At 36.6% G+C, this 23,984-nt stretch overlaps 1 protein-coding gene across 2 annotated transcripts in view; it reads right to left on the reverse strand.

Annotated features, from left to right (window-relative positions):
• Positions 1-277: 277 nt before the first annotated feature.
• The window catches only part of Angpt1 (angiopoietin 1), a 255,848-nt gene continuing 232,141 nt past the window's right edge, over positions 278-23,984 (reverse strand). For both annotated transcript variants that reach the window (XM_045144118.1, XM_045144119.1), the window contains exons 8-9: positions 15,532-15,662; positions 278-2,471 (exon numbers count right to left, since the gene is read on the reverse strand). In XM_045144118.1, coding sequence (XP_045000053.1) covers positions 2,311-2,471; positions 15,532-15,662 — 292 coding nt within the window. In that variant the 3' untranslated portion in view covers positions 278-2,310. The remainder of the gene's footprint in view (positions 2,472-15,531; positions 15,663-23,984) is intronic.

Consider the following 23,984-nt stretch of genomic DNA (forward strand, 5'->3'; position numbering starts at 1 on the left):
AAAGAAAATTTCATAGAAACCACACAAATTTTATTGATATAAAATTTTAAAGACCAATTTCTAATAACCTCATTATCTCATCCTGAAATAATTAAATGAAAAGGTTATAAATGTTAAACTGCTACATACATATACACATACAATGCATATACTAGGCTCATAAAACATATATACCACTTTATTATAAATAACTGAAAACATCTCATTTCGTTTTTCAAACCCAGATTACAAAAAAAAAAAAAAAACAGTAAATATCATGCTTTCTTTTTTCCACGATTTCATTTTATTTTTTTGTAAAAAGGATTAGGAAATAGTATTTCTTATCTCAAGGCTGGTTTAAAAAAAAATTTGTGGGAACACAACAAACAAAACTCTCATTCTTTCTTGAAAACAAGGCTTGGTATAGGAGAGGTTTAGCAGTGCTATGGAAGAGCCACTAGTAGCAGAAACCCTGTGTGATACTGAAAGTATTGCTGGTAAGGCATAAAGGTGTTGTAGGCAAATACACAACTATACAGAAACACTAATGGTAAACATTAAAGGACACTTTCTTAAATACTTTGAATAGCTTTATTCTCCCAAATGGAAGAAAGCCATAAGGCATGATAATGGGTCAAGTTATCAAGTCTCACATTTTGTTATTAGTACCATGAAGAAAATACTTTTCCTTAATAATAAAGGAGACCTGATATCTATTTCAATTTTCTTATTTCATAGTAAGCCATGTTTTGAATATAAAAACACCTGTTCCCTTTTGTAACCTTGAACATGCAAAAAGCACTTATAAAATTCTGCAAGAACTTTAAGTTGTCACAAAAATTCTGCCCCAAACTTCACTTACATTAGGTTATGCCATAGAAATATTGTAATTAAACAATTACACTAGCAGTCAGAATATTCAGCCAATAACTATGTTTTTTTGTATTTCCCATATATAGTTTCGACAATTTTCTCCACTAATACAATTTTTAAAAAAGAAATTCCTTAAAGAAGCCGAGCCTGAAGGCAAAAAACATGAAGATATATTTAATTAACACAGATGTCTTTGAACACTCATATTTATATGCATGAATTAAGGACAACATTGAATATTCCCAATTAAGCAGCTATTAGATTTAATATGGGTGGGTATAAACATGCTATGTACAATGATATTTATAACTCATTTTATGTAGACTTCAAAGTATATCTTCTACAGAAACAGGAACAGGGTGAATTTGGTATGTTTCAGTTAATTAGCAAAAATTAAATTAGTGTGAAATAATTGGATAATGTATTGACGATTTAAAATACTTCTAAAATAATGAAGTCGACATATGTATACACATGCAGGAAGTTACTGTAGAGTGAACCACTCCAGTTACATGATTTTACTCCAACTCAGTAAACTTCAAATACTACTTTTCTGTAACAAACCAATGGGATATTGGTGTATGTATATTGTCTTAAGAGCCTGATAATATTTTAAAATTATTCATGCTTTGCTCAGGTTATAAAATGTATTTGTATACCAGTCAATCCACTTTAAAGTAAACAAATGCTATAGAATGAAACGTATTTTTCACCTGTTATATCCATTCCAAGTTTTCTTTTTTCTGAAATCTGTATAAAAATCATATTCTTGGAGCTTGTTTTCACCTTACACGATTATTCTCTATGCATTGTGATTCATCATGATGGAACTTGCTTTTGAATATGCATTAGCTGAGAACAAGTAAATGGTATGATTTTGGAAGTAGGTTTCTGAAGTCCAATTTCTTTCAACCATCTTAGAGGACAATGCTGTATGTTCTTTTTATCAGAATTGTAAAGCTACATAAGTATAACATACGTTAGGAGTTTCATGTGGAGATAGCACTATTTCACTGTTGCAAAACTTCTCTCCAAAAGATCTTGGAAAGCCTGTTCCCATTCTTTCAGTCCTTCATGTGTATTCTTCTTTGTCTTTAGGTTACTTGGTTTTACATGGAGTAAGCCATATTTATCATCTGGCTTTCATAGCTGCAAAATGCAATCCAGAAGTACTTTGAAGCAAAGGAGCAGCTGAGAAGTATCTTCTCTTTGAAAGCATGGCAGTGAGTGACGTTGTCCGTGGTGAAGCCATGTGAACACAGCAACAGTAGACAGACTCCCGCGGACTCAACAGGTTCTGAAACCACGGTCAAGAACCTAGGCACCATCCCTTAACCATCACCTGTTGCTGCAAAGGAAATGATATCACTGGTTTTACAAGTTTTCAAATAGTTTCTCATCTCATAACTTGTCCAGATTTCTGTTTTGCTTTCATAATTACCCCTGGCACGGGTACTTTCAAAAGTCCAAAGGTCGGATCATCATAGTTGTGGAACGTAAGGAGTAACTGGGTCCTTTGAAGTAGTGCCACTTTATCCCATTCAGTTTTCCATGATTTTGTCCCGCAGGATAGAACATTCCATTTAGATTGGATGGCCCACAGGCATCAAACCACCAGCCTGAAAAATTAGTTAATAATGAAAAGGAGAAGAAAAAGAAACTACTACAAGCCAAACATTTGGAAATTACTGACATAAGTTGATGGAGACTTGTTCACAGTTATTCTGTATATTTGCATATAGGAGTCATTCAGTCACTATCTTCCAAATAGTGAAACGATTCCAAATGACGTTGATTTACGATGTTATGAATAATGAGAAAGACAGAAATTCATGAAAACCAATATTTGGTGTGACTCCCTTGGGACTCACTTTCTCATTGTAACTATGGAAAGCCTACAGGCTTTAAGATAAAATCTAAGTCAGGTGGGGGTGTCAAATAGGAAGGGCATGGAAAATGAAGCCACCCATGAGGGGAATTTCACCTTGAACATCTCATAGGAAGCAGAAATAAGACTTGTATACTGTAAAAAAAGGTCAGCAATTTAGGTAAGTGACAAAGAGAGAAAGATATTCTATATCTGTTTCATAATTTTCCTAAGAACTAGCCTCTAATCTTCTTCCAAACTTACTTGTATATTACAATGGTTGTGATGTTCAAACTGAATTTTAATTTATCTACCTTCTGTGATGTGTATTAGTACAATAAGTGTTCATTAACTGTGATAATACAGATCATATTTAGAAACATTTCATCTGTGATTGCTCAGATTTTATCAAAAGTTATGGTAAGGAAATGCTGTGTGGGTACAACTCTCTAAATGCACAACTGAGTAACTTGGTTTTATTTTCTTAATGCAATAAAGTCTGAGTGTTTTGAATAAATCATAGTATTTTTCTCCTCTTGATATAACACGATTGAAATCTTCAGGGAGAGATTTATGCCAGAGACATTGTAGCATATATTGTATTTGGATACAATCGACCTCTCTTTAATTACAGAACTTCACCTCAGGGACGAATAACTAAAAAAGGGAAGGCTGTACATCTGATGTCTGAATGTAATATAAGCATCATCTTGCAGAAACTTTAGAAAAAAAGCAAAGTAAAACTAATTCTCATTTGTTTCAATTTTGGAAGATGAAGTTGCTATGCTCTACTTATAAAAAGTCATGCTAGAAGCTTAATAAGCGCCCATCACCCATTTGTACTAAAAGAGCAGTAAGCGGGACCCTGATGGATTCTAAGAGCTGGCGTATCTGACACTGTAAGCAAAGAGCATACCAGGAACAGGAAGCTCTTGGCAAAAAAAAAAAAAAAAAAAAAAAAAAAAAAAAAAAAAAGAGGAGCTGTAAAGTAAAGTGCCATGTGCCATGTTTCCTAAGACTAGTTCTTCATTCATTTGCTCATTACACCTAGTGAAAATGTGTCATATACAACATCACAAAGAAACTGATTTTAAAGAGTCTGTTTAATCAGAAATCTTTCTGTGAGGGATGAAACGGAGGCTCTAAAATGATTATCAGCTTTGTGTGTGTGCATGTGTGCGTGTGTGTGTGTTCTAAATTTTCTCCTCTTTGTGTCATTCCTGAGGCACTGTTCTTTCTCATGATTCAATCATTCAGGCTCAGTCCCTCCAACACCCTGTGATCCCTGAAGGAAAAAACATTTACCCTGCTTAAGGACAACAGTGAAATGTCACAAAACGGTTTCCTGAGTTGCATTCACTGACTAATGGTAAAATGTGTGTTTTGCTTATTTGACCTATAAAAAGTCACAACAAAATTTCTTTTTTTTTAAAGGGGGCCTTGACGGATAGCTCAGCAGATAAGGTGCTGGCTTGCAAAGCCTACCAACCCAGGTTCATTTCCCCAGTACCCATGTAAAGCCGGATGCACAGAGTGGTGCATGCATCTGGCATTAATTTGCAGTGGCTGGAGGCCCTGGTGCACCCATTCTCATAGTCTCTCCCCCACCCCCCCCGCTCGCTCTCTTTCCTTGCAAATAAATAAATAAAATATTTTTTAAAAAGAAGAAAGTCACAGCATCCCTGAAAAAAATATGGAAAGACAGACAACAGCCTAGTAGTCAAGCAGCAAGCTAAAGGTTATACCCTGTGGTGCCTTTGCATGAGTGTAGGAGAAAGGACAAACAGTGTTTACAAAAATAAGATAAAAGGATCATGTGTGTCTTTTCTAATGAGTAAAACAGATGATGTTTGTGGTGTGGAAGGCATTTTGGAAATACTGAAAAAAAGCATTGCTTCTGGGTCACTGTCAACATGAGAACCTGTCACTTCAAACCGAGGACAATATAACCCAGTCTCCTATTTGTTATCCTAAGAGCACTGGAAGGTCATGGTTCACATGCTGGCCCATCTCAAACACTTAGTACTTCACCTAACTGAGTTTTCTACGTAAATGATAGCCAAGTGGCCACAGACTTAGCTACTGATGCACTGTCTCTCCTTATGTAACAACTAGTTTACTAAAAGAGCTATATTTGTGAAAAAGCACAATATATAACCTCCAAGCTACATGCATTCACCTTGTCTTTATGTTTTCATTCAGGTGTTGCTATGCATTACTTGACAAGACAGATGTGGTCTCTGTCTTCATGGAAATTACTTCCAATGTAAAAAACAGATGAAAAACTGTAAGCTAATAAAGTTACTGTAAATCATAACCAAAGAATGCCATGAAGAAAATATGGAGCCATGAAGAACAAGAATAACTTTTTACAGTCAGTGAATAAATTGATAGTTTATGAGGAGCGAGGCAGAGAAGGATGTGGCCAGCTAGAGATGAATAAAGGCGTCTGTTACACATGCAAATGTCATGAGGAAGACAGGGGTCAGTGTGCTGAGAAACTAACAGAATCTGGGTACTGTTGTCACACAGTGAATGAACACAGGGAGATCCTCAGGGAATTTAGGTGGAGAAACAGTCATCCTTGAAAGTTGAGCACCATTTATGGGAAAATCTTATAATTCAGCCAGACTACTTTTCTACCATTAGGTGAACAAGTCAGATATTCTCTGGGAATAGGAACTAATATTTAACCAGAGGAGCCAGATCTGCCAGGTTAAATGTTTAGTCAAAGTGCAGAGCCTGCATTCTATATGGTCTGCCAAAGTCATTCTGAAGATATGTGCCAGCAAGATGTGAAGGGGGAAAACTGAGTCTAGAATCAATTCACTCATGTCAATACATGGACAGACAAAGCAGATAGAGTTGACTTAAACAACATTCCCAACATCAAGGCATTTGTATCAGTGAAAAGTTATTCAAAATCAGATGATAACTATTAAATAATAAAGATTTTAGACAAGATTGTGGAAATAAAAGGGCAGAAGGATCTAACTGCCTGTAGAGCTGCGAAATTTACTCATGTATGCTTTTCACTGTGTCCCCAAGGACTGGCATGAATTAATAGACAGAAAGCATTTCTAAATATGGTATGCACTCTGGAAGGACAGAAGGAAGTGTCTGCCAGGATTAGGGCTCACTGGAGTGCCAGCGGGTAAGAGGGTGGAGAAAATAAACAGGAGGGGAAACAGGGATGTTTTATGATACATTTAGAAATTTTCTTGTGAACAGTAGAGTAAGGGTCCTAGAGAGAGGTAGACTGGAAGTTTGAAGACCTAGATTAATATTGACTTCATTACTCCTAGGCAATAAGGAAAATGATGGACTGGAGAGATGGTTTAGCAGTCAAAGCACTTGCTTGTGAAGTCTAATAATCCAGATTTGATTCCCCAGAACACATGTAGGCCAGATGCACATGGCAATACATACATCTAGAGTTCATGTGCAGTTGAGAGGCCCTGGTTCACGCATTATCTCTCTCTCTTTCAAATAAATAATTAAATGAATGTTTACTTAAAAGCAAATATTAAAAAAAGAAAAAAAATGGGGCTGGAGAGATGGCTATGGATGGTTATGGCATTTGCCTGCAAAGCCAAAGGATCCTGGTTCGACTCCCCAGGACCCACGTATGCCAGATGCACAAGGGGGCACATACATCTGGAGTTTGTTTGCAGTTGCTGGAGGCCCTGGAATGCCTATTCTCCCTCTTTCTTTCTCTGTCTCTCTTATTCTCTGCCTCTTTCTCTCTCTCAAATAAATGAATAAATTACATACACACACACACACATATATATATATTATATTATATATAATTATATATATATATATATAATTATTATTATTATTTTAGTTTTTTGAGGTAGGGTCTCACTCTGGTCCAGGCTGACCTGGAATTAACTCTGTAGTCTCAGGGTGGCCTCGAACTCATGGCGATCCTCCTACCTCTGCCTCCCAAGTGCTGGGATTAAAGGCGTGTGCCACCACGCCTGGCTAAAATATATTTTTTTTAAAAAAGAAAATGATAATATTTGACATTACAGTACAGAACTGTTTCAGGAACTATGTGAGATTACTTATATGCATTCTCTCAGTTTATCTTCTAAGTAGCTTGACAGGACATGACAAGAACCATAATGAAGTCATTAGTACTCAGAGAAATTAAATATCTTTTCCAAGTTCACATTCATCAAACATGGATTATAATGTCTGAATAACACAGCACATTCATAGCATAGTTAGGATCAAAATAACTATGCACTAATGATGATATGCTATATACTCAGTGTAAGTCAGAAGTGCAGTGGAAAGTTCTAGGGAAGGTACAAAAATAAACCATTTTTCCCTACCCTAATGTACAATAATGAAGAAAAATTCATTGGCGCCAGCCACTTTTGGTACTTTCATGGGTGGGCCTATTAGAGAAATATTAAAATTGCTAATATGTCAGTAAGTACAATTCATGTATACATTATAAAAACATCAGTTTGTTAATGTAATAGTAATGACTTATTTATCAAGGTTTTGTCTTGATTTTATGAAAAAAATCAAAGATTGAATGTTCCATTATCCCTTTCTCTTTAGACCAATGGGCCACACAGAGTGCTATCCATCAGAGGGCAATTGATGATAACAAAGAAAATGAGTATGGCAGAAAATAAAATGGCAAATGTTCCTCATGATAATTTTAGTTCCATTTTAAATTATTATAAACTTCATGATAGCAGAGATAGCAGATAGAATTGTAGTTATGCAGTAAGGTTTTTTGTTCTGATACATTAAATAAAATAAACTAAGTAAAGGAATTTCTTTTTTCACATATTTTACATAGCACTTTCTACATTTTATTCTTATTTTAAAACATATTTTGTTTATTTATTTATTTATTTAAAAGACAAAGAGAAAGACGCAGATAGAGAGAATGGGTCCTCCAGCCACAGCAAACGAACTCCAGACACACATGCTACCTTGTGCATCTGGCTTATGTGGGTCCTTTGGAACTGAACCTGGGTTCTTAGTCTTCATAGTCAAGCGTCTTAACCACTAAGCCATCTCTCTAGCCTGTTTTTTCTACCTTTTGCCATTGTACAAAAATTAATAGCATGGATAGGTCATTTAAACATGAATCCTGCTGGTTTAAAGCATACTTATATAAGGCACACAAAAAGTTATCAGCTACTGGTAAAGTTGTCAGTATTTGATGCTACCCATGCACATTTGGAGTTTGCATGATATAAAGATGTTCTGCATGCACATATAGGCTAGGATTGCAGTTCCTCTCCAACAAGATAGGCAGTTCCTAAATTGTTTATCTTTGGCAATCTTGGTAAAATATCAATTTATACTTTGTCCTGTGTTCCTGGGAATCTCAACTAAGAAATACGCTGGAGGAGTGAACTGGGAAAGGCACTGGGGACTGAAGAGAGCTGCGACGGAGTACGGGGCAGAGGAAGGAAGTGTCCCTGTGCTGTTGGGAGAACTGGTAAAATGTCTCAAGTGTTTGAACGCTGGCAACTGCTCACATGTGCGTTGCCAAGCATTTTTGTCTATAACCTGTAACCTCATGTATATTTTAATAAGAAATCTGAGATGCATGTTTCTAATTCATTTACACTTAACTCATTAAAATTTAGTGTTGCAATAACCATCTCAAGCTTCCCAGGCCTTTAAAAATTATTTGAACCTTTTATCTTTGAAGCAGAAAATTCACATTTTATCACTAATAAATGAAATGCTGCCCAGATAATAGGAATTGGATTCTAAACTTTGTACTCAGGAAGATCAAATTTATTTGAAAGTCAGGAAACCTAACTCTCAACATCCTCTGATCATTAAACAAAATGTACCCAAATACTTCTTTTCTAAGGCAAAAAGTATAGCATGGTGAAAAGATATATCTATGGATTTCTTTCATTCATTGAAAATGAATTTTGAATGCATGCACTCTAATCAGCAATGTGCCAAAGAATGTGTGCCAAAAGTATTTTAGTTTCTCATCACCAGGAGCAAGGCTGACTGAAATCGGTGGGTGCTGTTGCCATGACAGAGATCATAAAGGAAAGGTCACCTGCTGGGTTTGTTCTACTGAGTTGACTCTGGGCAGTTAGCCCCAAGGAACACGTATGCTGGACATACATAGCAAAGAACCCCTCCAGAAGTCTGTGTTCCTTCTCTCATCTCCTGTTTTCTCTCTTTCATGTCAAGGTGTGTGTGTGTGTGTGTGTGTGTGTGTGTGTGTGAGAGAGAGAGAGAGAGAGAGAGAGAGAGAGAGAGAGAGAGGCCTTGTGTACATGTGCTTTTTCTTCCTTTATTTTTTGCTCTAAAAATGATACAGTGTTTATCCTGGCCAAGTAATACTGACTTCATTTTAAAGCTTCTTTAAAGCTAGGTATACTCTTACTGTTGTTTTTCATCTTTGACTCCATTTCACTTTTAACCACGTTGAAGTGAGGAAACGCCTGTGAAAAATATGTTGCCATCAGTAAGTACAGCTCGGTCATTCTCTCCAAATGCTGCTCCCCCGATAGAGGCAGTAGGATCTATAGAATTGTCTGGGGGTAGTGTACATGTGGTCAGATGGAACTTGTGACACACATTCTGTGAACATAGGCAAAGCATCTTGCTTTTCCATTTCTCAGTTATGTGAATAGAATGGTTATGATTCCTATATCCCTTATCTCAAAGGGCTTTTGGAAGCTTCATTTAAGTTAGGAAATATATGTCATTTAGGAGAACACAAAAATGTCTGCTATACAAAAAATCTCACTAAGCATTCATTATACTATAGAGTCTAATCTAAAAAATGTTGATTATTTGATTATTTCTCATCCACTATCGATTAATAACCTGTGGCTTTGGTTTGATGCCACAGGCAAATCAGTTCTAATTCATCTTTTCCCAACCTTGGGAAAGGTATTCTCTAATCTCTTTGTTCTTTATGTAATAAAGAAACTATGACCTTAGGGGGAAAAATATAACCCTAAACTTTGTACTTGGGAAGATTGGGTTTATTTGAAAGTTGGGAGTCTAAAATTAAAACTTTTATAATTCTGGAGTTAGGTTTTCTGGGGGTTAGTGATTTTTCAAAGCTCATCTTGATCATGATACTTACTCGTCCTTTTGTTCTATGTGTGTATACATTAGTAACCACCTAAAATTGCATATTTTAAATTGCAGTTCATACCAAAAGTGTATTCCTATGTTTATGGTTTTTTTTTTTTCTCAAAAGGATCACTTGTGGGTGTTCTATGTGCATTAAATAGTGCTGGTAACATATCCATTCAATGAGTCAGTATGTACTGAACATAACCTGTGTTTTGCAAACTGTGCCGGGAACTTGAGATACAGAGGCAGATAGCACAAAGATGTTGCATTCCAGGAACGTATGTTTTAATGGTACGGGTGTGCCTAATTGTGTAATAAATATAGAAGTTGAGCTGAAATTAAAACAATGTGAGCTGGAGAGATGGCCTAGAGGTTAAGACAATTGCCTATAAACCTTAAGGACCCAGGTTCATATCCCCAGTACCCACATAAGCCAGGTACATAAGGTGGTGCATGTATCTGCAGTTCCTTTACAGTGGCTGGAGGCCCTGAGGCACCCATTCTCTCTTTCTCTATCACAGATAAATACATTTTTATCTTTGAAAGCAATGTAATGCAGATTTTATAAAATCAATCCCAAGTTAGCCATAAGGATTTTTTCCCCAAACATTATTATTTAAAAGTTAGTGACTGTCCATCATCTCATAAGGCTTTTTATGTACTTCCTGACTTATTAAAAGTACTAAGTGGAGTATATTTTCCCAAAGATCTTGTCATTTCAACATAATTCAATAGCTGAAGAAGTGGTCATTTCTTTCATTTGTCCTTGTCAGGATTATACAGTTGGCAAGGCAAGCATTTATCAACTCTTCTGTTATGTCTGGCAAGCCTAGGGCATACTCAAAAGTTTATGTGTATGGCTTTATTCCCTCTTTTAGGATGGAACTAAAAACTAGCCTTTGTTAGCTTTAGGAAAAAGTCTTTTCTGTCAGATGACAATGGTTTATGTATGGGAAAACAGATCAAAGCGTTAACTGCTACAGATTCTTTCTGAGGAAGGTTAGATCACTTTTCACATAGATTTTATATCATACATGGGGTATGGAAATTGCATTGAAAGGAAACTAAAAGAAAGGGATGCTAAAGAAAATCATTTTGTTTGCTTATTTTTGCTAGTAACTTTTAATAGTTGTATTTTATTTCAGTCCTTTAGACATAATCATTTCTACAGTGATAAAAATATAACTTAGGAAACATGACTTAAACAGATATTTAAAAACTTATTTTGAAGAATCTTAATTTATTACCAAAGACCATGTTTTAGTTTGGCATAAGTTCACTTGAATATGAAAATCTAGGAGTTTTTCATCAACCCAATTTTAGAATGTGAGGTTTTTTTTTTTTTTACATATCTATTTTACATACAAAAAATCTATACCAAACAAAGTATAAACCGAGTGAAATAACAACTTTCTATTCTTCATGTTAAATAGTAGCTAAAAGTGTTTAACTTAATGAAAATGATGTTTTCCTTTGACAATAAGAGGGTGCAGAAGTGTTTTGAGAGGTTAAGGAAGTATCTCCTTCAATCACTTCAATATGTCTCTCCCACTACAGAAATATAGTTTGGCTATGATATCCTTTATAAAGAGAGAGAGATGTAAAGAGAACTGACACATTTTCCTAAGGTCAATGGCAATCATATAACACAGATATTTCTGGCTCATAAGTATATGCTGTTAAATCATCTCTACTGAAAGGTTGAGTAAGAAAGTATTTCTGCAGAAAATCTGTGTGGCAATTTTGACCTTAAAATATATGCCCTGGTTGTAATAAAGTATGCAATGAGACGTAAAAGCTATTCAATATTTAAGTCAGATGAAAGGACTGCTGGATGTCCGGTAAGGTAGGGAAAAGGATGTAGACCCTTGGGAAAAGGATATAAAATGGTATGGAATCTATTTCTGATGACATAAATGTATGAAGCTTCTTCATTTCACATATCACCCCCTGAATATCAGGGATTACCACCATTTGGTTAAAAAAAAATCATTTGTTTTTCCCTACTATTACCCATTATGACTACATGGAATAAGAGTCATAGAACCTGAGAAAACTATCTTGACATATGCTCTTTACTAGACCCACACTGCATGTGGGAATATGACTAAACTCAAAAGTATTCTATTCTTTCCTTGCAGACATCCATATCTATAAATGTACAACCTTCCACAGCAACTCATCCTATTTTCTGATTCCCGGGTATTCTATCTCAAATCTCCTCCTTCCTCCTTGAAAAAATTATCATGTTATATTTTTCCATAAGAAAGTTATATTTCAAAATTATGTTACTTAATATGTAACTTTTTGTTTTATTTTGGGGTAAGATCTCACTCTAGCCCAGGCTTCTCTGGAATTCACTATGTAGTCCCAAGTTGGCCTCAAACTCATGGCAATCCTCCTACCTCTGCTTCTTGCGTGCTAGGATCAAAGGCGTGCACCACCAAGCCCAGCTAGTTATGTAAGCTTTTTGTTGACAAGCTCTCTGTGTAGATATAAATTCTAATATATGAGTTTATTTGTCTAATAGTAGTTGGCCATTTTAATAGATACTCATTTAAAATTCATTAAATTAAAGTCTATCTTTTCATTCCTTAACAGATAAGAGTAACAATGCTACCACATCTTTAACTAAAACCCCTCATGTACTTGAACAAAGCTGAAATATTTATGGGCAATGATCTTAGTTTGCTCTCTATTTTTTTCAGAAAAAAAATGGTTCCAAAGCACTATGTGTTATTAATTTCAAGTGTATGAAGTATTGCTGTTTAACAGACTATTAAATAAGAATAAGCTCAAACAAGTCTTTTAAAAAGAAAGGAAAAATCATTAGACAATGAAAATGATTCTAAGGGAAAAATCATGTAAAATAAATAGTGGTGGTGGGAGTAGATGCAGAGGACACAGTTCCACGTGACGCTCCAGTTACTTGAACTGTCATTGACATTCGTGCTTATGTTTTCCAGCTCCCAGCTATCTCAATCCCACATTTTAGTTTCTCAGAGTGAATGGCTTTACAAGACCTGGATTCCTTCAAAGGGATATTTGATAGGGTAATGGTGTTTATTACAAAAACACATTTACTTAGACTATTCCAGTTTAAGCAATAAGTGGAACTTTTCTCCCCCCCACAACATATGTATTTATTAACGGGTAAGAAACAACTCCAAGAATGAACATGGATGAAAGAACATGACCAAGTTTAATCATGTGAAGCTGAAATAAAATCATAAATCTGAGCAATGGTGTTTTCTCGACCACCAAGATATGGATTCCTCTCTGCTTTGCTCCCTAGTTTCATTATTATTTTGACAGGAATGTGAACATACTGTAATTCTCTTCTAAGGACACATTTTAAAGACTTGGCTCTTGATCTTTCATACATTTATTTTGTAAGAAAAATAGACACGGAGAAGATGTAATGTATTTCAATATTAAAAAAGGAAATAAGGCTGGAGAGATTGCTTAGTGGTTCAGGTGACTGCATGTGAAGACAAAGGACCTAGATTCCATTCCTCAGTACCCATGGATGCCAGATGCACAAGGTGACACATGTGTCTGGAGTTTGTTTGCAGTGGCTAGAGGTCCTGGTATGCCCATTCGCTCTCAAAAATAAATAAATAAATGAAACAAATTGGAAAATCTAAGTTCTTTTATCATTGCATAATTTCATAACTGATAAGTTCATTTATAGGGGCAGAGAAGTAACAAAAGAGGTACCCATTGGTACCGTATTGTTAATTTTTTTTCCTAGCTTTATAACAGTTTTTTATGGGTATGGCTCATAGAATTTACTATAGAGGACTTATAAGTATTTGATGAGGCTGAATATAAAACCCAAATGATATATTCAAAACTGAAATGGAAGAATATGATAGAGGTAGGTTCATAACAGTTTGTCTTTTTCAATACTGAGGTTGGTCTCATATAGACATGATGTCCATATAGTTTGGGTTGAATGGATGTCAGTAAGCTGTGATCTGATAGTCCTAGTAAGGGAGGTGGCTAGGCATAAGGAGGAAAAATTCCTTGAAAGTTTCAATACTCTTCTATGCTCTGGTAATGGAGGAGAAAAATGTCTTCCTAAAGGTGAATTTTACTGGATTTAAGATTTGAAAGCAATTTTAAGGGTTACAAGGGATGTATTCATTCAGTATGGGCCGTATTTTCCACTGAGATCCTATGGATCACAATAACTACACTAAAATGGTGAGTATAACTGACTCGTTTTGGAATTCACTCGCCATTGTTCTCACAAAGTTTTTGAAGTTTAAGGAAGATTGTACTTCATTTGCAGTAATATATAGTGATATGCAAGAATCATGTAGTAAAATGAAACTATTATATTTCCAAAATTTTCATCCTTACTTCATGATTTTGTTCTAGATGGTGGTGTGTTGCTCTTCCACTAATAAACCAACATTAAAACTCAGAGGAGAATGGGAGGCAGATGTAGGAGGATCAACGTGAGTTCAAGGCCACCCTGAGAATACAGAGTGAGTTCCAGATCAGCCTGGGCTAGAGTGAAACCCTATCTCAAAAAAGCCAAAAAAAAAAAAAAAATCAGAGGAGAAAAGTGGAACTAGAAGCTTCTTTACACATCCTTTCAAGAGATAAATATGCATTTTAGTAATTGTCATGAAAAAGTATAGATCAAGTGAAGTAAATTCCAAAATGAAGCAAGCTGCACGTTTTTTGTTTGTTTGTTTGTGGCTAACTCCTTTTCTGATGGAACCTACTCTGCTCATGACGTACATCATTGATTTGCAATTCTATGTTTTCTAAACATCAGTCAGTCATGTGTCAATTTCCCATAATTTCCCATACGACGTATGCTGATAATTAACTAGAATTTTTTGTGCTTTAAGTCAATGACTTAGTATGTACAAAATTCATGACTACATTTTAACATGCAAAGTTTATGTCATTCCTATAGAGAAAAAAAAAAACAGTACAAACTGCTATAATAGGGGGATATATAAAACTCAATACCATATGTAAAGTTATGTAGTTTGAGTCTTGGTAGGTCCACTGCCTACCCAAGACTGAGATTGAGATTCTGGCTTTAGTTTATCAGTTTTGAAATATGAAGGAATTAAAAACAGTGATTACTAAGTGTTATAGACACATTATAAGTATTCTGGCTCAAAATTGAAGGCTGAAAAAATATTAAAAAGTCATAAAAAGGACTAATATTCTTATATGGGAATACAATATTATTGTTGTACTCTATATGAGGCAAAATAATGTTACAAAGACCTTATATAATTAGTGTTTTTGAGTAACCTTGCTTAATCACATCTCTCATTTTCTTATTCTATGTGAACAAAATGATCAATAAACTCTATTGCACAACTACACAGCACTTTGTAAGAAGTAAGGTGTTTTATAAATAGTATTCCTAAATTGTTGCTTTTTACACTACAGGCATCTTGATGTTTTTGTTAAGGAGGAATAAAAATAATAAAAATAACTTCAACTGGATTAAGAATTTATTCAAAATGAAGCTTAGTCCCTTACCACTATAGATGAAGGAGGAAGAAGGCAAACCTTTAAGTATGCTAGCAATGTCTTGCATAGGAACAAAATGATCTCTAGGGACTTGCTGTTAGGTTTCCTGACCATAAGATCATACCCTTTCCTCAGAGATAAGAAACCCCAAGCCTCAAGCCAATGAAACACAGCTTAGAGAATGGTCCCCAAGGACTTACCTCCTGTTAGCATGAGGGCACATTTGCACATACAGTTGTCATTATCAGCGTCCTTAGTGCTGAAATCAGCACCGTGTAAGATCAGGCTGCTCTGTTTTCCTGCTGTCCCAGTGTGACCCTTTAAATATAACCTGAAATCAGAGAGAAAGAAAGTTCAGCCATTTGACAGATTCACAGAACTTACAAGACCATTTGCTGAATGTTTAACTTGTTTATAACCATTTTGTCCTTTTCTGAATTCATGCCTGTCAACGAATTATTCTCAGAACCATCCAAAAGTCAAATGATGAAAGTGAGACAGAGAGAGAGGAGCTTCAAATTACAAACAGCTAAGATTCTTCATGGTTTTGTGCTTCGTGTTTATTCCGTTATGCATATAAAATAACTTTATATGGTTTTCTGATAATGCAGAATCCACAAAGTAGATTTTATTACTATAGGTATTTCCAAGCAAAATACCCTTCTAGAATGCTATTGTAACATCTTGCTCTTCATTAACATCTGATTCTACTGTTGCATAAAACATTTTTAACTTTTTTATTTTTTTTGTTTTTATTTTTATTTATTTATTTGAGAGAGAGAGAGAGAGAGAGAGAGAGCGGAGAGTGGGCACACCAGGGCCTCCAGCCACTGCAAACGAACTCCAGACACTTGCGCCCCCTTGTGCATCTGGCTAAAGTGGGTTCTGGGGAATCGAGCCTTGAACCAGGGTCCTTAGGCTTCACAGGCAAGCAATTAACCATTAAGCCATCTCTCCAGCCCCGTTTTTAATTTTTAAAACATTTTATTTATTTATTTACTTGGAGAGAGTCAGAGAAAGAAACAGAGAGAGAATGGGCATGCCAGGGCCTCTAGCCACTGCAAAGGAACTCCAGACACATGTGCCACCTTATGCATCTGGTTTACATGTGTACTAGTTTCCTATTGATCCAAGATGACATTTCATCTTCTGGACAGCTTAGCTCTTTGAACAAATGTGGACATGCCCCAGTCCTTCTATAGCTTCTCAGTGTTCAAACAGCTAAACAGTTAGCACTAGGGTTTTAATATTCAAATTCTTCTCTGAGATTCTAACCTTCTCCATCCTCCCTAGCACTGTTCCCCTCAATTAACATGTATTCTCACCAAAAATCACCCAGTAATATTCCCTTCAAATCTGTGTGTTTCTCCACTTTGGGATCTGCTTCATATCTACTCACAGTATAGTTATATAATCGTATATATAATTACCATTTCTGTGTGAGTGACAGACATACTCCTTGGATCTTGGAAAGATCTGGGTAAAGAATTACATTATTTAGCAGTACTAATAATTATCACATAAAACTTGGGGGATATAGAAATATTTTTGACTTATATTTATGCACATTTTATAAATATAACATATATGTTAATAGTATATGATATGAAATACACACACATATATATAATATTCTATTATTATTTTGTATTTTTTAATGGTATTGTTACATATTGCAGATATTCTGAGGAGTTTTTAAAAAATATTTTAGATTTAAAAATATGTATTTGATTTTTATTTATTTTTTTATTTTTTTTTTGAGAGAGAGAGAGAAAGGCAGAGAGAGAAAGAGAGAGTGTACCTGGGTCTTCAGCCTCTGAAAAATACTGATGCATGTGATATCTTGTTTGTATAGCTTACATGGGTCCTGGGGAATGGAACCTGGGTCCTTTGGCTTTGCATTCAATTGTCTCAACTGCTAAGCTATATCTCCTGCCCTCTGCAGAGATTTTTGATTCAGAGAAAATTGTACAATTAAATCCCAGTCAGGGGATGAGGACATGGCTTATCAATAACCATAAAATATTTGGCTCTGGTTTGTAACTCCAAATACAAGAAATTGGTTACAACCCACATTGGGCAGTTGGTTAGAGAGACCTATGTGGTCCCCCAAACAAGACAGGCACTTGTCAAGCACTTGATTGATTACCTGCCTGGGGTAAAAGGTAAGACCCTATTGCTGAATATACCACATGCTACAGACACAGAACATGGAGATTTCTGGCTGAATCTTGAAAGAAGCCAGTTCACAGATGGTGTGCCCTATGAGTGCTGGAAAGCAGTACATGAGCTGCTAGGGGAAAATGGTCAGGAGCTATTGTGTCCTATCATGAGAAATTGCTATATAAAAGCAACCAGCCTGATAAGTAATAGTGTAATAATATAATAGTGGCACCTAGCAAAGGTAGGAAACCAATAGCTGTCTCATTGGCTAAGAGATCTGCTCAGTGGCAAGGAAAGCTGGAACTGGAGCCACGTCAGAATCCTATGGAGACCAAGATTATGGACTCCAACGAGAAGGTCCACTAGTTTTTGGCCAAAAGAGAGGCTATACCCATCAAAATATCTCTAAATTAACAATGTGTATACTTTTTAAGCTATGCTGGGCCTCGCTCTGTGTTGGAAAATCCATTCTTTTTCATAAGGTAGAAAGAACTGAGGACAGCCAAAAATCTATCAACAAGACAGGAAAAGACAGCAGACTCCCTGTTAAGAAATGAAACAACCCCCCACCTAAGCTAGGGCCCAGGTGAAACTACAGGGGAATTAGAGGGATGAACAAGAGTGGGGCTTCAGTGCCCAACCTGACAATCTGTGCCAGGGTGATGGAGACAGACACTGGGGATACTCAAAGCACACCCAAGCAGAAATTCAGAAACTGCTGAAGGCTCAACACTAAAGTAGACTTAAAACACATTCACTAAAGGCTCGAGAATTTTGCTTACTTGGGGAAACAGTGTAAGAGCCACAGGGTGGGAGGGAATATCCACAGGCATTGCCCCCCACCACCAAGACTGACTGCTGCTTTCACAACTCAAAACCCACAACTACAGGGTGAATACCAGCAATCCCACTGAGGAGGACCCTCAGTGGAGTGGGTCAGGAACAAGGGAAATGAGAGAACCAATACATCATGTGTTCTTTCAAAGTTTCTACCTAATTAAACATAAATAAGTAAGCAATATATTTTTTAAATATATTTATAAAGCCTGCCACTTCATGTTCGATTCCCCAGTACCCATGTGTCAGATGCACAAAATAGTGCACACATGAGAAGTAACTTGCATTTGCAAAAGGCCCTGCTACACCGCATTTTTTTCTGTCTCTCTAAAATAAGTAAATACAAGTATGAATAAAATAAATCAAAAGGCCAGACATCGTGGCACATTAAAAGATAGAAAGATTACCATGAGTTCAAGGCCAGCCTGGCTACAGAGTGGTTCCAGGTCAGCCTGGGCTAGAATGAGATCCTACTTAAAAAAAATAAAAAAAATAAAAAACTTAATTAATAAATAAATCTCAGTAAGTTGTGTTAGTTTCAATGAATAGAGAATTTTTTTTGGTCAAGATCTTACAAAAAAAAAAAAAACTTTTAATGATGACCCATCAATGAAGAATTATTGCACTTGCACTTGAACTTCTATTGTAAAAGTCTGAGAAGCAGTCTAAATGGCACCACTGATACAAAAGCACACATGTTATAAAGTTCCAGTTTATGTTTGAGGCTGAGGCCAGGAACGCTGGAAGAGGATTCACTACTGTAAAATAAAGTGATCAGGTCACTAATGAGGGTCCCAAGGAATGTTAGCTAGGCTAATTCACCATCTTCCAGATCTGAAGTTTTAATCTGATCTTTTCCTCTCAGAGATAAACAAACACAAGTAAAACCAACAGAGAGTTCCATCAGGTCTCCATTATAGTCAAATTAGGAATATCATGGGTCCCACTCTCAACTTCACATAAAAGCCAAGTTACAACCAGAAAGTTGTTTGCCTGGTGAACACAGAGTCAGGGTCAGAGGGATAAGATGAATGATTCCTGTGCTGAGAAGCTGTGATTCTGCTCTTCTGAGATTCCCTGCGCTGCAGAAATTGGCAGGTGTTCTTGGACCTGTTCTGGGTTTTGGCTTGTGGTTTGTGATGTTTTCTATTTTCGTTCTTACGGAAAATCAGTACAATTGTCCCTGTAGTAGCTTTAAACTCACTCTTGGGGGCATACTTCCAAGGTCACAGTGATTTTCTGCAATGCCTTTTGAAGGTAATTCAGAAAGGTATTTCATTTGCCGCAAAGTAACTCCTGTATGCTGGGTGCAGACTGTTCAGTGCACAGACATGGTGACTTTTCGAGGCCCTGCTGCCTCAGGCCCAAGGCCAAGCAGGAGAGCAAGACCAAGTCCTCCATTGGTAGGGACTCTAAGGACACTTGAGTTGTGGGTCTGGGTCCTAATTAGGGCCTTCTTCAATTGTTCCAAGCCCAGGACAAGACAGAGCCTGGGTCATGTGTCCTGCATCGCCTGGCCTTCCCTCATGGCTCCTAGCACATAACCTAGGTCATGTGGTACTTATGAAACCATCTCTCTCCCTCAGAAATATATAAAAGCAAGAAGTGCTCTTTGTTCTTGAGAAACTGAAGTCCCACATACTGGCTTCAGTTACTCCATACTCTTCCATGCTGTTCACCCCTAATAAACTTCTTTCCTCCCCAACAAAAAAAAAAATAAAATCCTTCTCGACTTTGTCTCCACTGAACCAGACTTTAAGAATCTTCCCTTTACTAATTTTACACATAGTGTTTATTTTTTCCCCTTTCACATGAGAGTTACAGGCACAACTTCATAATTTATAATTGTTTCTCTGTGTAACCAAGGAAACACAAATGCATAATTAGAAATTTGAGAAATAAAGGAAAGCAAAAGAAAAATCACCGAAATGGAATTTCTGGATCATACAGTAATTCTATCTTTATTTTTAAAAAGAAAATCCATAGTATTTTCCAAAATGATGATATTAATTTATATTGTCACTAAAAATGTACAAAGGTCCCCTGACATCAGCAAGCCAGAAAGATAACTTTGCCATTTTGTTCATTTAATACTATTCACAATAACTAAGATACCGAAGAAAAATAAGTGCTCATCGATGTTGACTGGATATAGAAAACATGTCATGTACACGATGGAATATCACACAGCATTTAAAGTGATAGAAAGTCGGGCGTGGCGACGCACACCTTTAATCCCAGCACTTCGGAGGCAGAGGTAGGAGGATCACCATGAGTTCGTGGCCACCCTGAGACTCCATAGTGAATTCCAGGTCAGCCTAGGCTAGAATGAGACCCTACTTCATAAAATAAATAAATAAATAAATAACGTGATAGCAATTTGGCATTTGTAACAAATAGAGAAGATCTGAAAAACATTATACTAAATAGATAAGTTGATCACAGACTGACTGCATGATACCACTTATATACTGGTTCTTTAAAAATGAATGTCATAGCTGGGTGTTGTGGCACATGCCTTTAATCCCAGAACTTGGGAGACAGAGATAGGAGGATCGCCATGAGTTCGAGGCCACCCTGAGACAACATAGTGAATTCCACATCAGCCTAAGCTACAGTGAGACCCTACCTCAACACCCCCCCCAAAAAAAGTGAATATCATAGAAACAGAGTAGAAATTTGGTTACTACAGACTAGAAAAATATTCATCAAAGGATACAAAACTTCATTTAAACTATAGAAACTAGTTTTAATGATCACTAAAAATTATGAGATTTTCGGATCATGTGCTATATATCATGACCACTGTTAATAATGCATTATTTAATTGCAAGTAGCTAAAGTTATATTTTGACCATCTTATCATGAAACAGAAATGATGAAGTAACAGATGTGTTTATTAACTTAAATCCTTATTGGATTAAATCTTTGTCATAATATATCGAGCATCTCATTGTACCACATAAATATACACCACTATTAATTTTAATGAAAAAAGCAAATAAAGGAAAAATAAAAATATATAATAAAGGAAGCTGGAACATGGCCCAGTAGTAAAAGGCACTTGCTGGCAAAGCCTGCTGGCCTAGGTCTCTAGCCAAATCTTTAAAGCCAGATGGGTATTCAATTGCAGGAGTGCAAGACCTGCTATGTGTGCACATGTGCACACGCACACACACACACACACACACACACACACACACACACACACACATAATTATATACTCTCACAAATCCTTTAATATTCTAATATTTATGTGAGAAATTTTAGAAGACAAACGTATTAGGTGTATGATGTGCATAGAATAAAATAAGAAAGACTATGTCTTAATTCCTCTTAGTTTTTATGTTTTACTTAATGATTTTTTTTTTGTATGATGTACTATTGTAGTCAGTTCCACAATGCTGGAACAAATATCCAACAAAACACAGTTTTATGGGAAGAAGGGATTTATTAAAAACCTATAGAATCCAGGGGAAGTTCCATCAGTGGGGGAAGAAGCTGGCTCCCATTCACAAATCCAGGCACAGAGACACCACCAGCAGCCAGCACATGCCCAAAAGCAGTGAGCACAAACCTGGACAAGCAGGATCCCCAGAGCTCTACCCTCTCTCCATCAAGTCACACCTCCTCAAGTCAGGGTGCTATTTACACCTGACTTTATGGGGTACATACATGTAAGGTACCACATGTACATAGCCAGCTGAGATTAGAATCCTAATTCAGAATTAAAGTATGTTTAAGGTAAAGTCTTCAGCTGACATAAAAAAAAAAAAAGGAACATGTACAAAAAGATACAGAACTGTTTCATTAATGTCCTGCTCAAATTACATATCATGAAAATGAGAAGCCGAAGTGGAGTCTTAAATTTTTTGTTTATTTTTATTTATTTATTTGAGAGTGACAGACAGAGAGAGAGAGGGAGGGAGAGAGAGAGAGAGAGAGAGAGAGAGAGAGAGAGAGAGAGAGAGAGAGAGACAGCGCCAGGGCTTCTAGCCACTGCAAATGAACTCCAGACGCATGCGCCCCCTTGTGCATCTGGCTAACGTGGGTCCTGGGGAATCAAGCCTCAAACCGGGGTCCTTAGGCTTCACAGGCAAGTGCTTAACCACTAAGCCATCTCTCCAGCCCAGAAGTGGAGTCTTAAATGTGCAGTGCTGGTACAAGGACATGCTGGCTGAATGATTTAAAGTACATGAGACCAAGGTCTTAAGGAATAATAGATTTTTTTTTTCCCTGCCCAAGTCTGAGATGAGTTGGTAAATCACCTAGGTACTCATCTTCTGCACTCCTATGTCCTTAGCATGTCACTCACAGAGGAGAAACATGTGTACTGAGATGAGACATTCCCTTGAACACTCATTTCCTGTACTGGAAGATGGAAGTAGAATTTCATGAAAATTAATATTTTCTCAATACAATTTTAACAAATTTATGAATAAGCACAACTGCGACTCTGATTTGTTCCTCAAGGACTTTGGGAGAAACTGTGGTAAGTCATTCTGTTTCAGCAGTTATCTAGCCAGCACGGGGTCACAATTGCTGATAGGAAGCTGATACCCAGAGCTGATTAGTTGACACATGTAAATGGAGGGCTGGTCACTCATTAATGCCAGGGATTTCTTCTTCTTTAATACTTATTATTTATATATTTTTGTTTATTTATTTGACAGAGAAAGAAGGAGCAAGAGAAAGAGAGAATGGACATGCCCAGGCCTTCAGCCACTGCAAACGAACTACAGAAGCATGTGCCCCTTGGGCATCTGACTAATGTGGGTCCTGGGGAATTGAACCTGAGTCCTTTGGCTTTGCAGGCAAATGCCTTAACCACTAAGCCATTCCTCTAGCCCAATGCCAGGGATTTCTATAACAAGAGAAGGAATGTTAGTGTGGAGGCTTCCACAGAACAGAGACTGCTCTTTCTAACTGTGGTTCTGACTAATTTCAGAAATCCCAGTGTACCACTAATTACTCAGAGCTTTCTCTGTGCAATTAATAGTTGTTGCTAATGGCCTTTAACCAACAAATGAAAAATCAATATGTAATCAATCAGAAACTGGCTTTGCATTAGACTATAGTGAAACTTACAGTGTCAATCATGAGGAGGAACTCTTCTTCCAAAATAGCACCATGGGAATCCTGCCTTTTACTTTTGTGTCCAGACACTGCAGAAGCAGCTGGCACAAAGGATGATGTGTTAGGAGATAAAAATAAAATGTTCTTCTGGAGAAAAACATTTGGCTTAGAGACAGAAATAAGGAAGCTGGGGTGGGGGAATCCAACAACAAAACAAACAAAAAATACCCTTCAAAGGAAGCAATCACATGTGATCAAAAAGGCAGCTAGCATTGAGTGACTGTTTTTATCTTCTTCAAAGTATTTATCATTGAGAAAAAATATATATTTGAGAGTACATTGATGCCAATCACGATGAAGCATGACTTCACATTGATTTTTTTTTTCAATGAGTGTCTTATTGGAAAATGGGTCTGATGGCTGCACATTCAAATTAATTATGGGGCTGGAGGGATGGCTTAGTGGTTAAGGTGTTTGCCTGCAAAGCCAAAGGACCCAGGTTCTATTCCCTAAGACCCACGTTAGCCAGATGCACAAGGGGGGTGCACAAGTTGGGAGTTCATCTGCAGTGGCTGG

The sequence above is a fragment of the Jaculus jaculus genome, chromosome 2, assembly GCF_020740685.1.
Source record: "Jaculus jaculus isolate mJacJac1 chromosome 2, mJacJac1.mat.Y.cur, whole genome shotgun sequence".
Taxonomy (NCBI): Eukaryota; Metazoa; Chordata; class Mammalia; order Rodentia; family Dipodidae; genus Jaculus; species Jaculus jaculus.